The sequence below is a fragment of the Heteronotia binoei genome, chromosome 11, assembly GCF_032191835.1.
Source record: "Heteronotia binoei isolate CCM8104 ecotype False Entrance Well chromosome 11, APGP_CSIRO_Hbin_v1, whole genome shotgun sequence".
Taxonomy (NCBI): domain Eukaryota; kingdom Metazoa; phylum Chordata; class Lepidosauria; order Squamata; family Gekkonidae; genus Heteronotia; species Heteronotia binoei.
In genome coordinates, this window is record NC_083233.1 from 12,435,330 (window position 1) to 12,450,512 (window position 15,183).

General features: G+C 44.4%; 1 protein-coding gene across 3 annotated transcripts in view; it reads left to right on the forward strand.

Moving 5' to 3' along the window:
- The window catches only part of ACSL4 (acyl-CoA synthetase long chain family member 4), a 66,011-nt gene that overhangs the window by 30,830 nt on the left and 19,998 nt on the right, over positions 1-15,183 (forward strand). The window contains exons 3-9 of one of the 3 annotated variants that reach the window (XM_060248949.1): positions 1,961-2,522; positions 3,299-3,476; positions 4,316-4,425; positions 5,501-5,639; positions 9,402-9,552; positions 11,199-11,322; positions 14,492-14,563. In XM_060248949.1, the coding sequence (XP_060104932.1) occupies positions 2,172-2,522; positions 3,299-3,476; positions 4,316-4,425; positions 5,501-5,639; positions 9,402-9,552; positions 11,199-11,322; positions 14,492-14,563 (1,125 nt within the window). In that variant the 5' untranslated portion in view covers positions 1,961-2,171. The remainder of the gene's footprint in view (positions 1-1,960; positions 2,523-3,298; positions 3,477-4,315; positions 4,426-5,500; positions 5,640-9,401; positions 9,553-11,198; positions 11,323-14,491; positions 14,564-15,183) is intronic. The other 2 variants (XM_060248950.1, XM_060248951.1) reach the window with 2 other exon arrangements.

The following is a 15,183-nucleotide window of genomic DNA, read 5'->3' on the forward strand; positions in this document are numbered from 1 at the left end:
ATTTTAGTTGTCAAGAGTAATTTGTGGTTAGGCCGGCTATAAATTCTCAAGGTACAGGTCTGCTGCCAACCTTAATACAGAATGGCTGTTTACACTTTCACGCACTCTGTGTTAATCTCAGGAATTTAATTCATTCTGAATAGAAATGGCAGGATTAACCCTTTGGTGAGCTGTCTGTCCCTGCCACTCTCAAGTACCTTCACTACACCTTGCATATGGACACGTATAGATGAAACTAAAGAGCAGGGGCTTCTTCTCCCCGCCCCTTTAGCAAAAGCTACTTTAGGGAGGGGTGATTTGAAGAGGTGAGATCGTTTGGAGGAAGGAGCACCGCATCCTCCCCTCTGTCTCTTGTCTGCTGCAATTGGCCTCAACAAACCACCCTCCTCTGCCACCTGTACAATTTCAATATGTAATTGTTTTTGGGGGGTTGAGGGATTGTAGAACAAGCTGCTGGGCAGCGCAGAGCACCAAAACAACAGGCATGGAAGGAGTTGGGCTCTCCATCACTGCTGCTTTGATCTTAACCCCCCCCCCAAAAAAAAACAACTTTTCCTGATGAAAATGAAGTCTTTGTGTTGCAGTTGAACACATTAGTGTACAATGTGGGTGGGGCCCTGTACTACTGCCTTTGCTTTTGCGGATTGTGAGAAATCTCCTTCCAGGTCTCCTTTTCTGCTGTGTAATATTTAATCAGTGTTCTTCACTGGTGCTTTAACTGTCGTATTAACCCTTCTGTGTTTTGTGTGCATCCTGCTTCCACTGGAGTGCTGAATTAACTGGAATAAAAATATCAAAACAGCAGTTAAAAAGAGAGAGTGATGCCGTGTACCATAAAAAGTTGGGGCTTGGATTCCTAGCCTTTTGCCTGTCGCCATTCCAGGGGATTCATCACAAACAGGCTCCAGAGCTTTTAACAGATAACCTCTGACAGATGGGACATGTAGAAACTGAAGCTGAGAAAGAGCTGCAACATTAGATGGTTCTCCTTTCTAATAGAGAGTGTTGGGCCCTGACCTACCAAGCAGCGTGGCTGTGCAGCTTCCATCATTCTCCACGGGTCTTGCGGGAGAACCATGTGCAAGCGCCACTGAAATGAAAATTAAATGATATACTACACTGCTTAACAGCAAGTGCAAATTACTTTTGTGTTCTGCACCCCCAGAAAATCCTTTTGAAACTTAGAGCCCAAGCTTCCTGTGGCCGTTGAGTGATGGCATAATTAGTCACCATGTTCAAGGCCCAGAATGCTCTACCAGAGGCTTTTTAAAACCACAACATTATTACCAAACAGGAGAAATTCCCTCCACATAAGAAGCCATGAAATATATATTTGGAATGGTTTTCTAAAAGGTCACATGTCTCTGTTTTGTTCTTGATTAAGCTGAAGGTCGTGGGTTGGCTCCAAAAACCCTTCCATCCTTTGGATGACTTCTCCAGTGGCAGAGTTAACGGGAGGCATGTCATTGGATCCATCTCCATGTTTCTATCAACAGTGGTGTGATCTTGGGAGAATTTTGCAATAACTACCATATTTCAACAGTGCAGTATTTGACCCTGCCAAGAAATCAGAATTAAGTAAGCATCTCCTGTAAACAGTGTGTTGATGTAGCTTCTGAAAGTCATAAACAACTGCACTGTTAAATCTTTCCTCTCTACCACAAATAGTTGTGGACTTTTGACCACAGCTGATATTGCTAAACTAGATAAAAAGTATGTTTTAAGGGCAGAGTACTTCTCAAAGGCTTTAAAATATTTGAATTGGGACAGAGAGACTTGAACCTTGAAGTAAATATTTGTTCCTTTTTGGCCTTTAAAAATGGTTGCCTGTATACTTAAGGCATTAGACGGGTTCCTTCAGCCTCCACTGTAGCTGCTTGTTGAAATGAATGCTATAAAATTTAAACTAATGATCTGTTACTAATTTCCCCCCTGCTTGTTGATTACCTGTGATCTTCAGCAGCTGATTAATCTACTGCTCCTGACGGCTTCCAAATGTTTCTAACATTCCAGTGATTGCGCTAAAGTTGAGCCACCTAAACCTTCATTCTGCTTTTTTTTTTGCGCCGCTGCTGCTTCCATTTTTGCCTTCCGAAAATTAAGACACTTGGAATCCTCAAGAGACAGGAGTCAGATAACAGACTTGAAAAGGAAAAGGAAAACTGTCCATTATGAATCTTAAGCTAGAGCTACACGCCATTATCTTGCTCCCTGTGTACTTATTGATATCTCTGTACAGTGCCCTTGTATTCATACCGTGGTATTTTCTTACCAATGCTAAGAAGAAAAAAGCTATGGCAAAGCGCTTAAAAGCTAAGCCCATCTTGGACAGCCCTGGAAGCCCATACCGAGCCATTTCCCATCTCGAGACACTAGCCTCTATAGACTTTCCTGGAGCAGACACTTTGGACAAATTGTTTGACCATGCTGTAGCGAGGTTTGGGAGAAAGGATTGTCTTGGAACAAGAGAACTCCTGAGTGAAGAGAATGAAATGCAGCCCAATGGAAAAGTATTTAAAAAGGTAACTATTTATGAATTTTTAAATACAGTCATTGAGACTTTTGGGAGAGATGAGAATATCTCTTGGGCATCTGACTTCCAGAGAACTAGGAGCACTAATAAAAGGATTACTGAAATATATGCCCAAGTAATAGTTCATTTATCATGTTTTGAAAGTATTCTTTTCCCCAGTGACAGCAGTTAAATGTGAATTTTCAATGCATTGTCTGTGGTTGTCATTTTGTCATATAAGCATGTTCAAAGTGAGACATTGCATCAGGTATTTGAAATATTACACCCAGTTATGTTAGTTCTCTTTCTGTCGTATTGTGTGTGATCATATACGTTAAGAATAGGCCTTGGTAAAATGATAAGACCGAAAATGTTTTTTGACATTTGAGATTATTATTCAAATGACTTTTAGAATATATCATATTAGAAAGCAGCGTTTTCCTAGGGCACTCATTAAAAGGACAGTCCAAGATTATGTGATCAGTTATGTCCAAAGGACCACAGAGACATAAATGCTCATGCCTCGGGATCTGGAGATATCCTCCAGAAAGCATTTTAGAAGGGAATGCAAGAAGCATTTGAGTGGCAGAGAATTCCTCATTGGGCAGGATTTTTCTGTAGTAAAAACATAACTTGCCTCATTATAAAGTATCTGAATTTCTTTTGGACCAGCACTGTGATGGTTTTTCTTAAGATGATTAAGACGTTTAAATTTCAGACATAGTTGATGAGCTGTACTGATCAGGTTTTAACGGTTACCAAAACAAGTGTTTAATCTCTGACCAGCTAATCCTAGGAAACTATAGATGGCTAAGCTACGAAGAAGTGAACCAGAAAGTGAACTACTTTGGGAGTGGATTAGCTGCAATTGGGCTGAAACCAAAGAGCACAGTCGCCATATTCTGTGAAACACGAGCAGAATGGATCATTGCAGCTCAGACCTGTTTCCGATACAACTTTCCTCGTGAGTATTGCATTTTAAAATTAAGACTTTTGACCAAAATAGCACAATGATTCAACAGGAATACTGGTTTGGAAAAAAAGTCTTCTGGCATTGGAAAGATTAATGGAGCAGAGGCCCATCAGTTACTATTAGCCACAAGGTATAGATGGAACACTATGTCTAAGGCAGTGATGCTCTGTATTCTTGGTGCTTTGCGGGGGGGGGGGGGCAACAGTGGGAGGGCTTGTGGAGTTCTGGCCCCACTGGTGGACCTTCTGATGGTACCTAGGTTTTGGCCACTGTGGGATACAGAGAGAGTTGGACTGGATGGGCCATTGGCCTGATCCAACAGGGTTCTGTTATGTTCTTATGTAGTGTTATTTACTGTGACATAAACTTTCATGAAGAAGAACCTACTTTGTCAGATACATGATGTATTGTTCTAATTTGGGAGAAATTATAATGTATAATGTAAAGAAGGGGAAAATGTAAAGTCATTTTTAAAAGCCATGAAATGCATACAATATAGCAGAATTGTGGCATTCCTTTGCAAATTCAGTTGTATACAGAGAAGAACAGTGATTATTCTCAACAGCCATAATTGGGGTGAATGGGATCTTGCATGCATTTGAACTTTGGGTAGCAGTGCCAAGCCTATAATAGATCTCAGGCAGGGAGAATTGGTAGCAATCCTATTCCTACTCAGGAGATAAGATTGTCCTGCTGCATCATACATATGTGAAGTATAAATAGTGAAAAACCTGAATACTTATTCCCCAATATAAGTTTTCTGCTAGTGTTACAGATGCAGAAGATTTGGCTTTAGCTTCAACTGTTTCAATTTTTCCCCAATTAAATAGTTGTTACTTTATATGCAACCCTTGGAGAAGAGGCAATAACCTATGGGCTGAATGAATCTGGAGCATCGTATCTAATCACAAGCGTAGACCTTTTAGAAGGCAAACTTAAGGTAAGTCCTGACCAGTTGTGTACGCAGTAGGCCAGTGTTGCTTAGAGGCAGTGGGATGCCCCAGCATGGCCTACAGCAGTGCCTCGCCTCATGCTTTAAAGAAAACGTGGTCTGCTGCTAAATCCAACATAAGGCTGAAATTCTTGTTGTGGAAGGGAATTGCAGCCATGTGTATTTTTGCAACCGAGTTGCATCTTGTAGTTTTGGAACCTGAGCCAGTGAGGTTGTCAGGGAACTCATTGTAAAGGTAATTTTGGAAATCCTTGGAAATTGACTAAACTGACAGTGTCTCGCCCATGGGTGCCATGTGGATGCCCCGCTAAACCATAAAAAGTATTTTTAGCTGCAGCTGTAAGCAATACAAGACAGTTCCATCCCAGCAGGCATTTGATACCATTCAGAGGTAGGGAGAGAAGGGTGGATTGGATCCAGACTAAATTTTCTAATCAGTGGGCTGGAAGTTTTCTACCTCCCATTGCAGCCTGGTGATCTCCACAAAATGCTGCTCTTGGGGAGATAGGGGACATGAGGGACCACAGAGGGATGGAGGAATGGGTGGAAACTGCCAGTTAAGTCTGGACTTTATATTTTTAATATACTGTTACTCTCCAAAGTCTTCATGATGGGAAAGGGCATGTCCAAATAAGGGTGCAATCATACAAGGAATTTAGCACGGCAGTATCCCAGCTTTGAAGAAGCTGGCATTCTTTGATGTGTGCCACGGCATTCACACAGCCCCCACCCTGCTGCTGGGAGAGGCAAGAGCCACACACATGCAAGAGGAGCATTCAGACTGGGCATGTGACGATGAGGAAACACGCTCTACATACACTTTAGATATTTGCTACTGGGAAATTCCCAGTAGCTATTAAATCCAGTCTCAGCATGTCCTAAGACGAGGTAAGGATGGTCTGGACTCGGGGGCAGGTGTGTGTGTGTGACTGCACACATTAAATCCGGTTGGGAGGTGCGGCTAGGTCAGGCCAGATCTCTTGTGTGATCACACCCTAAGTAGGTTATATATTGCAAACTTACATTCTATGTGGTCCACTCTCAATTATTTCTTGTTCATCAGAATGTACTGCAAGACATCCCTTGCCTCAGACATATCATTTATGTTGACAAGAAGACTATCAATAAGTCAGACTTTCCTGAAAGACTGGAGATCCATAGCATGCAAACAGTAGAAGAACTTGGAGCCAGACCTGAGAACAGTAAGTAGACCTACGGAGAGGGTAATGTAACAGGTTCAGTGCATTGGTGTATAAAATAAGCAAGGGTTTGTTTTGAATTGTTCTTCGTTCCCCACAGTTTAAACTTTTCTCTTGAGTACTGAGGCTATCCATATTGGTTATTCAACTCCAGGAGACAGGATGACTTACTTTGGAATTGAACCTTTACATAGTCTTAAATCTTCCTCTGTGCCGCCTCTGGCAGCTCTAAACTGAGTGGCAGAAGCAAAAAAAACAACCTGGTTCCCACCAATGAGAAGCTTGAAATCTTTGTGCTGAAAGAAGAAAGTGCATATAAACCAAAATTTAATTAAAACTTTTGAAATTGCTCTTCACTTCTCACAAGGCCTAAAGATCTGGAACATAAGTGAGTCAAAGTAGAGCAACATAAGTGAGTCAAAGGAGGGAATGAATGAGTTAAAGTAACTTAATGGCCTTCATACGCTAGTACAGAGATCACAAAAAGATCTGATACAAATGAAGGGCAAACCCTTCAGTACATTCTGTTTTTGTCAAGATGTTTCAGAAAAGTGGCATCAAAACATCATATATAAAACTGCTTGATATCAAAGCAAATAAAAACTTGAAAAACTTTTAGAATCAAGGCACTCCAGGAAAATAGTTTGGTATTTCAAAGGCCAACATATCTTTTTCGTAAGAAAACAGTTCAGTCTTCTAGCATATAATAACATTTCATCTCCAGTGAGAGGCCAGGCCTCTAATCAGTTTCAGACTGGATTCTTCACGTAGGTTATGCCTCATGCAAGAAGGGGACCCCCAAGAACTTGGGGCGGAGAATCCCCCCACTGTTCCCCCTCCCTGCCATTGTTTCCTTTTTCACTCATCAAAGTGTTATTTTGTATTTTCTCCCCTCCCCCTTTAAAAAAAAATCAGATTTTCCTACAAGCCTGGAGATCTATTTTGCAGAAACTTCTGTTGTACCCACAGATGGCCCTGTTGTGTGGATTTTTTTGATTCGCAAAGTTAGGCCACACATGATGATTAAATGTAAAGATATTGGAAGATGAGCATGTATACCATATATTACCCCAGATACTTATCCACTTAAAGCCTCTTGTAAGATTTAGTGACATTTGCTGTCCCCTTAATTAAAAATACAGCCTATCTGAAAATACCAGTTGCTTAAAATATGAATGAAGGGTTAAAGGGTTGGAGGTTTACATAAGAAAAAAGCCTTGCTAGATCCAACCAATGATCCATCTGGTCCATCATCCAGTCTCCTATGGTGGCCAAGCATATGTTGATGCTCCTGAGAAGTCCACATTTAGTTCATAACTCCCATCCTTTCGCTATTTCACACCAACTAGTATTAATGGCATGCTGCCTGTGAACTCAAGAGTTTCCATGTAGCCATCTTGGCTAGTGTATGTTGATTGATCCTCTGTGAATCATCTTTAGAGCCATTTAAGCTAGCAGCCAATTCATTTTTGTTCACACTTGGCTTGCTCCAAAATATGCCTAACTAGCATAAACCCGTCTTCCTGACTTCACAGTGTCACTATGCATGTAGCCTACATTTTCCCCAGGGTCTTAAAAGAAGTCAAACTTGCAATTATTGGGCTCCTAATAAACATATTCATGGCACAAGTTAATCAAAATGTAGTAAATCAAATGGAATACGCAAGTTATTGAGGCCACTGAAAAGACCAAAAAGGCTTGTGACTGTGTAATTTGTACATTTCCACTCATTTAAAACAACTACCTTTTGCTTCATACTCATCTCCACTGTCCAAAATACTATCACTGCCTGCCCAAACAAACATAGCTAGATTGAGATTACTGTATGAAGGCAGTCCATCCATCCTTGTTTATCTGTCTGCTTCTTCTGATGGGTAGATTGAATTAGAAGGTCCAGAGAAGCCCACTGAAAGAGAATGTCGGCAAACTCGTTTTTGGCCGTTTTCTCACACCTTCTTTTTCTTGTATCAAAAGATTTGTACTTTGAATGTCAATCTCCTCACTTCTGTTTTTCATCCCAGTCAATCTGGGCATGTTTGTTATGTCACAAAAGAATGATACTTTATTTCATTCACTTTGTTACTGTTGCTGTGACATAAAAGTGGAATATTTAGAGGGATACAAACTTCAGGCTAGAGCAGTGGTCCCCAACCTTTTTGACCCCAGGGACCAGCTCCAATTCGGCCTCCTCCACGCGGTGCCTCCTCCCTCCTGTTTTCCTCCCCCATTTTCCTCCTCCCTTCTTCACCCCCCACACAGCCTTGCCACTTCCTTCTCCCCCCCCCATTTTCCTTCTTTCTCCCCCCCCCCCATGCAGCCTCACCACCTCTTAAATGTGCAACTTGACTCCTACTTTGTTCTACTGCTTCAGACCAACACGGCTGCCCACCTGGATCTATCCTCCTCCCCCTGTTTTGCTTCTTTGCCCCCCCCCCCCCCCGTGAAGCCTCGCCACCTCCCCCACCCCCGTTTTCACCATTCTAAGGTCAGGGAAGGGATGGTGAAGTCCTCCCAGGCCGCCCACCCCCGCCAAACAGCTGCGGGGGGGAAACGGCCGCAGCCAGCGGCAGCTGAGGGCATGTGGCATCTCAGGCAGGTGCCCCCCACAGCACCTCACCCCCACCGACCCACGGTATTTCTGTCCTGTTCCGTCGCCTTTCCCCCCCACCGTTGCCACCGGCAACACGTTGCCACCGGCAGGGCCCAGGGGGGAGGCAACGGGACGGGAAGGGAAGGAGGGGGCGGGTAGTGGCGGTGGGCTTGGAGGAAGCAGACACACCGCAGCTGGCAGGGCTGCGGGCGAGGGGAGGCGATGGGAAGAGAAGGAGGTGATGGAGGGGGAGGCAGACACGCCATAGTTGCAGAACCCAGGCGCAGGGGGGTGGGAGGCAAAGTGATGGGAAGGGAAAAGAAGGGCGGACGGCACGCAGCAGCAGCGTCAAGCAACACTGCCCTTGCCTCCTTCCCGCTTGGGAAGGAGGCAAGGGCAGTGTCGCTTGACGCTGCTGCAGCTGTTTTCCCAGCTGATTGGTGGGAGGGGGCAGGGAGGCTGCGTGGGGGGGGTGAAGGAGGGAGAAGGAAAGGGGTGAGGTGCCGTGGGGGGGCTGGCGAGGCTGCGTGGCCCATTGAAAACAGGCTGCGGCCCAGTCCCAGTCCCCAGGCTGGGGGTTGGGGACCCATGGGCTAGAGCATACCCTGGTTTGCCATACAGAACAGGGTGGTGCCCGTGGTCACCTTGATGCCTGCTGACACTTTTGCTGGCACTTTCCAAGTGTTTTTAGAAAATGGGTGAGGCCAAGTGGGGCTTTTGTTCAGCAAGCCTTCTGATTCACTCTTGGAAATTTGATTGGCTGTGCAGATTTTTTAAAAGGTTACTTTGTCAGCAGCTGCTACCGCAGCACATGGATCTTCATTGTGTGACCGAAGGTCAGTGGTGGCGGCCATTTTACGGCTCAGTCCTTCTCCGGCAACTCTTTGGTGGCAGCCGTTTTGTGGCCGCACCCACATTCAGCTCTAGACCCTTGGAGGCGTAGGCCGTGTCAGTATGTCATATAAGCTCCAAAAATGGAGCTTATTGTTAATAAAGGAAAGGAAAGGCTGCGCCCACAACCCTGTATCAGAATTCCAAAGGTGCTCACAGGCTCAAAAATGTTGGGGACCGCTGATACAGAGAATGTCACACTGCATATTAAAGGACAGGTTGTTATGTTTCAGTTAAAGTGAGGCTGACCTGCTATCTTTTACTGCTTGCCCTTCTTTTTCTAGTAAGCATCCCTCCCAGCCGGCCTCTTCCGACAGATCTGGGACTTGTGATGTACACCAGTGGGTCTACCGGGAGGCCCAAAGGAGTGATGATGATGCATAAGAACCTGATAGCCGGGATGACAGGACAGTGTGAACGAATACCTGGACTCGGGTAAGGCATTTCCGCTTGTCCTAAAAATCTTACTTTTTCTGTGGGTTTGGGGTTTTTTGCATCTTTTAACATAGTTCACTGCAGTATGGGGGATGCTTATGCATTCCTTCCCTCCTCCCGTGGCAGACAGTGATTTAAATTAAAGATCTCAGCTTTCGTCACAGCACAAAGATTTGCTGCTAGATCTAAAGCACAACTGGGGCTGCGGTCCTGCTTTCTGCCTCCGTCGCCGGACATGTCCTGCCAGCCAACGTACTGCAAACAAAGTCTTTTCTTTGCTATGTTCTGCCTGCTGGGGCGGCTTGGTGTCTCTCAGGGAATAAGAGAGGATGGGAAGCAGGCCTGGGCTGGAGAGAAGGAGCCTCAAGCAGTCCCCACAGGCCAGCCTGGCTCCTCCTCTCCTTTGTTACCTAGCAATAGCAGCCCTTATGGAGGACGCACCTGCTGTCTGCTGAAGCTGCAGACTGGGCCAGGCGGCACCTGTCTGTCCTCAGCTGCCAGTCGACTCCCTTCTCACCACCACTTGTTGCTTAGTCATATGCCCACTTACCCTGCCCCCTACAGATGCACAAGGGGGGATAATGTTCTGTGGCTGTGTGATGAATGTATTCGGTTCTTGGAGGGGCAGGCCATGCCAATGGCATATTAAAAATGAGTCGTCATGGAAAAGCCATTTATGAATTTTGCACAGTTGGAATACTTTTATTTTCCTCTTAGTAGATTTGGATCTTGTAGCATTGCACAGCTCTTTTGGTACAGCTTTACAGTTGTAGCAAGAGCAGCTCTGGCGCTACAGCTAATGCTTCCGCTTCAGCGTTTCCCTGTGATTGACAAACTGGGGAGGGACATAATTAATTCCACTTAGCGTTTAAAAACACACACACACTCTAAAACTTGTCTTTCAGAATACACGAGCCAGTTTTTTCAGGCCAGGAATACTGTGATGGTTTTTCAGGATGTTTTATACAAAGTCCACAAAAACTGCCATAGGAAGGCCAAGCAAGGACAATATTTGTGTTAAATTGGTGGCTGCTACTTCACCAGCTCTTGGAGATTAGAACCCATCCCAGGATCGTCATGATCTCACCAGTTCAAGGGGGGGGGGCGTTGTTTCTGTCTTTGACGATATAGTGAAGGTTGCAGAGCGAGGAGAGAAATAGAAACTTGAAATAGAAATTTTACCAAATTCTCATCAGTTAGGGGTTTGAAATGTTATTTTGGGATGTTGTGGTTTTAATTTGAAACGGCAAGAACATCGCTGTCCACTACTGCAGTTATTTTAAGGCTATGATTTAAGGCAATACTAGCCTGGCTGCATTTGGCATGGGGACGGGCCATGGCTCAGTGGTAGAGTATCTGCTTGGCATGCAGAAGGTCATAGGCTCAATCCACAGCATCTCCAGTTAAGAGGACCAGGCAGCAGATGATGTGAAAGACCTCCTTCTGAGACCCTGGAGAGCGGCTGCTTGTCTGAGTGGACAGCACTGGCCTTAATGTGGACTTGATGGTCTGAGTCATTAAAATACAGCTTCATGTGTTAATTTATACACAGTATGGATTCAGGCAGCCCTTCACTGTTTGAAGCCACAACAGGCACCAACATATCCTCATTGCTATACTGAAGGGACGTTGTGCTTTCTCCTTAGACCCAAGGACACCTACATTGGCTACCTGCCTCTAGCTCACGTCTTAGAACTGACAGCAGAAATTTCCTGCATTACTTACGGCTGCAGGATTGGATACTCCTCTCCACTCACGTTATCAGACCAGGTGAGAGAGTAAAGTTGAGCTGCCTCATTGCTTTTTGACCAAAGAAGGAAGCCTTATATTCTTTGAAGTTACGTTGTTAAGGTGTTGTAAGAGCCCCGTGGCGCAGAGTGGTAATGCTGCAGTATTGCAGTCAGAGCCCTCTGCTCACAACCTGAGTTCGATCCCAGCGGAAGCTGGTTCAGGTAGTCGGCTCCAGATTGATTCAACCTCCCATCCTTCCGAAGTCGGTAAAATGAGTACCCAGCTTGCTGTGGGGAAAATGTAGATGACTGGGGAAGGCAATGGCAAACCACCCCGTAAAAAGTCTGCTGTGAAAACGTTGTGAAAGCAACGTCACCCCAGAGTCGAAAACAACTGGTTCTTGCACAGGGGACTACCTTTACTTTTACCTGTTAAGGTGTTATTGATCTTGGGCCAACTGTACAGAGTGTGCTGATCTGTGCACCGAAGTATAATCAAGAACATCTGAGAATGAATTCTTGAAGCTGTCTCTGGAGCTGACTGGAAAGCTAGCATAACAGCAGGTGTTCTTCTTGTGGGTGTGGGGGGGAGGGCATTGGAGCCAAAACATCAGAGTGTATTGTGGCACTTTAAAGAATCTGTTTTTGTTTGTTTGTTAGTAAATTTATACCACATTTCCATTTTTTCCTTTGTTGCTCAAGGCAAATTACTATTCAAATTAAAAATTACTATTCAAAACATCAAAATGGCACCTCAGTGAATCCAGTTTTTCTTTGTTAGAATCTTTATACCCCACTTCGTGTTTTTCCTTGCAGCTCAGGGCAAATTACTATTCAAAATCCAAACAATGTATAGTGCAGTAAAAACAAACAAACAAAAACCTTACCTGTGCCCCAAAGAGAATATAGCCTATACCTCTAGGTTTGCTTTAGAAATAAAACATCTTTACAGCTTTCTGGAAATGGCATCTCCCTCACCTCTCAAGGAGCCCATTTCGCCATTGAGAAGGGCAAGGATGCAACTTTGGGCAGGGGAAACATCCAGAAGGTGGCAGCCAGAGGGCCACAGTTGATGCACAAGAACATAGGGGAAGAGACAGGCTGTGAAGTGTTCTAAAATTTATATAGCACCTTCAATTGAACTTGGAGGTCAACCCAGCAACCATTGTAGTTACTTTAAAATAGATGAGATTTCCTTCAACTGGTTCCTGATAATTAGGCTGCCGCAATCTGAACCACTTGAAGTTTTTGGATTTCATGTTGGGACAATTTCATCTAGCATGTGTTAAGAGTAGTCCAGCTGTGATATTACAAAACCATGAATGTGTGGTAAGGTCAACTGGATCTAAAAGGAGAGTTGATAGAAAGTGCTCCTGACCGTTGCACTAGCCTGTTTTTCTAAACAGCTGGGCTGGGTTCCCCAAGTTCTTAAATTGCTTTGCCAGTGCCAACTTCACCCCTTCCCAAAGCATCCACCTTCCTAACCAGCAATTACCTCTGTCCTGTCAGGATTCAGCTTCAGTTTGTTCTGTCTTAGCCTCTGGGGCATAGTGAAAAATAATTGGTTCAGAACCAAGATGGAAGCAACCTGAAGGCTTTCATGGTGTGATTTCAGTTGGGGTGTTATTTGCATATCCGTGACATCTAACTGCAGAAGCTTGGGGTTATTTCATTCAGTGGCTGCATGTCAGTACCGAAGAGCAGGGGGACTTGTGAGGCACAACGCAAGACAAATCCCAGCCCATTGATTCTACTCTTCAGGTGAAAACTCTTTGTCTGATCTGGCAGAAGAGACTGGAGTCATGGAAGAAGTGCTCTCCTAAGCACAGCTCCATAGCCCAACCCATCAATTAGGATGGAACAGTCACCTGTTTCAAAGGCTGTTGATAAATCCAACGATAACAACAGGGATGACTGCCCTCTGTCCAGCTTTTATAGTAGGCTCTCTACCAGTACAACTAAAGCCATCTTGGTTTCAAGCCCAGGCCAGAAACCAGATTGAAATGGATCAGACTGGGTCATGTCCTGAAGGAGGCCCTGGAGCAGCTCTACCGTAGCATGCCCTAAAATGACAAATTGGGAGACTGGCCTATAATTGGTTGCCTCATCCATAGCCGCTTAAAATTTTTTTAAAGCAAAGTTCTCATAACGGTTTCTTTCAAAGAACTAGAGAAAAAGCATTCATTCAGCAAAGCGTTAGCAACGTTAACCACTTTTTCCTGGAATGTTGTTAAAAGCCACGCATGGATTTAGAGCACGTGCTCAAGTATTTCTAATCCTAGAAGTTAGTTTTGCAGCCTCTTACTGGACCTTTAGCAGAAGAAAGGGGCAAGAGTCCAGGAGCACCTAATAACATTGGTGGCAGGGAGGAGCTCTCATGAATCACTGCTTGCTTCTTCAGATAATAATAAAAAAATAACTTTCTGGGCTGCCTTGATAACCTCCTTGAAGCTATAAGGTGTGATATAAGGTGTCATAGAGAGGATGGGGTGGAATTGTTTTCTGTGGCCCTAGAAGGTAGGACCAGAACCAACAAGTTGAAATTAAACCAAAAGAGTTTCCGGCTCAACATTAGGAAGAACTTCCTGACCGTTAGAGTGATTCCTCAGTGGAACAGGCTTCCTCGGGAGGTGGTGGGCTCTCCTTCTTTGGAGGTTTTTTAACAGAGGCTAGATGGCCATCTGACAGCAATAAAGATCCTGTGAATTTAGGGGGAGGTATTTGTGGGCTTCCTGCATTCTGCAGGGGGTTGGACTAGATGGACCCCGGAGGTCCCTTCCAACTCTGATTCTATATAACATCTGAAATAAATGGCCTATAAAAATAGTTTTAGAGAAAGGGATTTTAGGTGCTTGGCTTCTCACGTGCCAATTAGCCCAGTACATTGGCCTCTGAGATTATTGTCTAAGCTTGAAGAGACTTCGTGTGAGGTGGTCTAAATCTCCCCCCGCTTTTCTCCATCACTGATCTAGCAGTGGTTCATTAACTGGCCATGTGTCCTACCTCAAGGGGTCAAGTTTGGATTAGGAGCCATCCGTTGGCTTTAGGGCACTGTAAGATACTGAAATACGGTACAAGTTATTCTTGTCTTTTTTTTTGTGCTCACGCTAACTAGCTTCAGTTTGCAAGGTTCTCTAACACTCAAGCCTTCCCCACCATGAAAATAAATGAATTTGGGTTCTTTCACTTTCCCCCTCTCCCCCTTACAGTCAAGCAAAATTAAGAAGGGGAGCAAAGGAGACTGCACCGTCCTGAAACCCACCCTGATGGCAGCTGTGCCGGTAAGCGTGGAGGAAAGAGTGGGCAGTGGGCACCTAGTGAATTGTTTTTCTTCCATATCATCCACTCCAGCAGCTTCATCATTAAGGAGAAAAGTGCATTTTCTGTATGGTACATTGTGTGTGCATGGGAACCTGATGGATATTAAAAGGTTTCATAATTGTACATTTCCCAGGTAAATGGACTTGAAGTCTTAGATCTCAGTAAATTGGCTTGGAGATAATGGCAAAGGAAGAAGCCCTGAACTCAGGCAGTCTTCCCCTTTCCTTTCTTCATGTAGCACATATTCATTAGGCCTTTAAAAGGTAGATGGCAAAACTATAGTTTGTCATTTGTATGAGCCATCTGACTCTTATTTGTGTTTGCCCTTCAAGCCGCTCTTTTAAAAGGGAAACCAGACGTTCAGAGTCCCACTTTGCAGAGCCAGTGCAAACCCATCACTTGCTGGTTTGAATGTGACAAAACTAGAAGAGACCAATTAGTACAGGAAGCAAATAACACCCTTCTCCCCCCAGTATGGGAACAGTGTGATGAAATGTATTGCCTTTAGATACGCCAGTGATTCTGTTTAGCTGGAAGAGGTGTGAAACTACTCTACTGTATCCAGTAGAGAGCCAGTTTG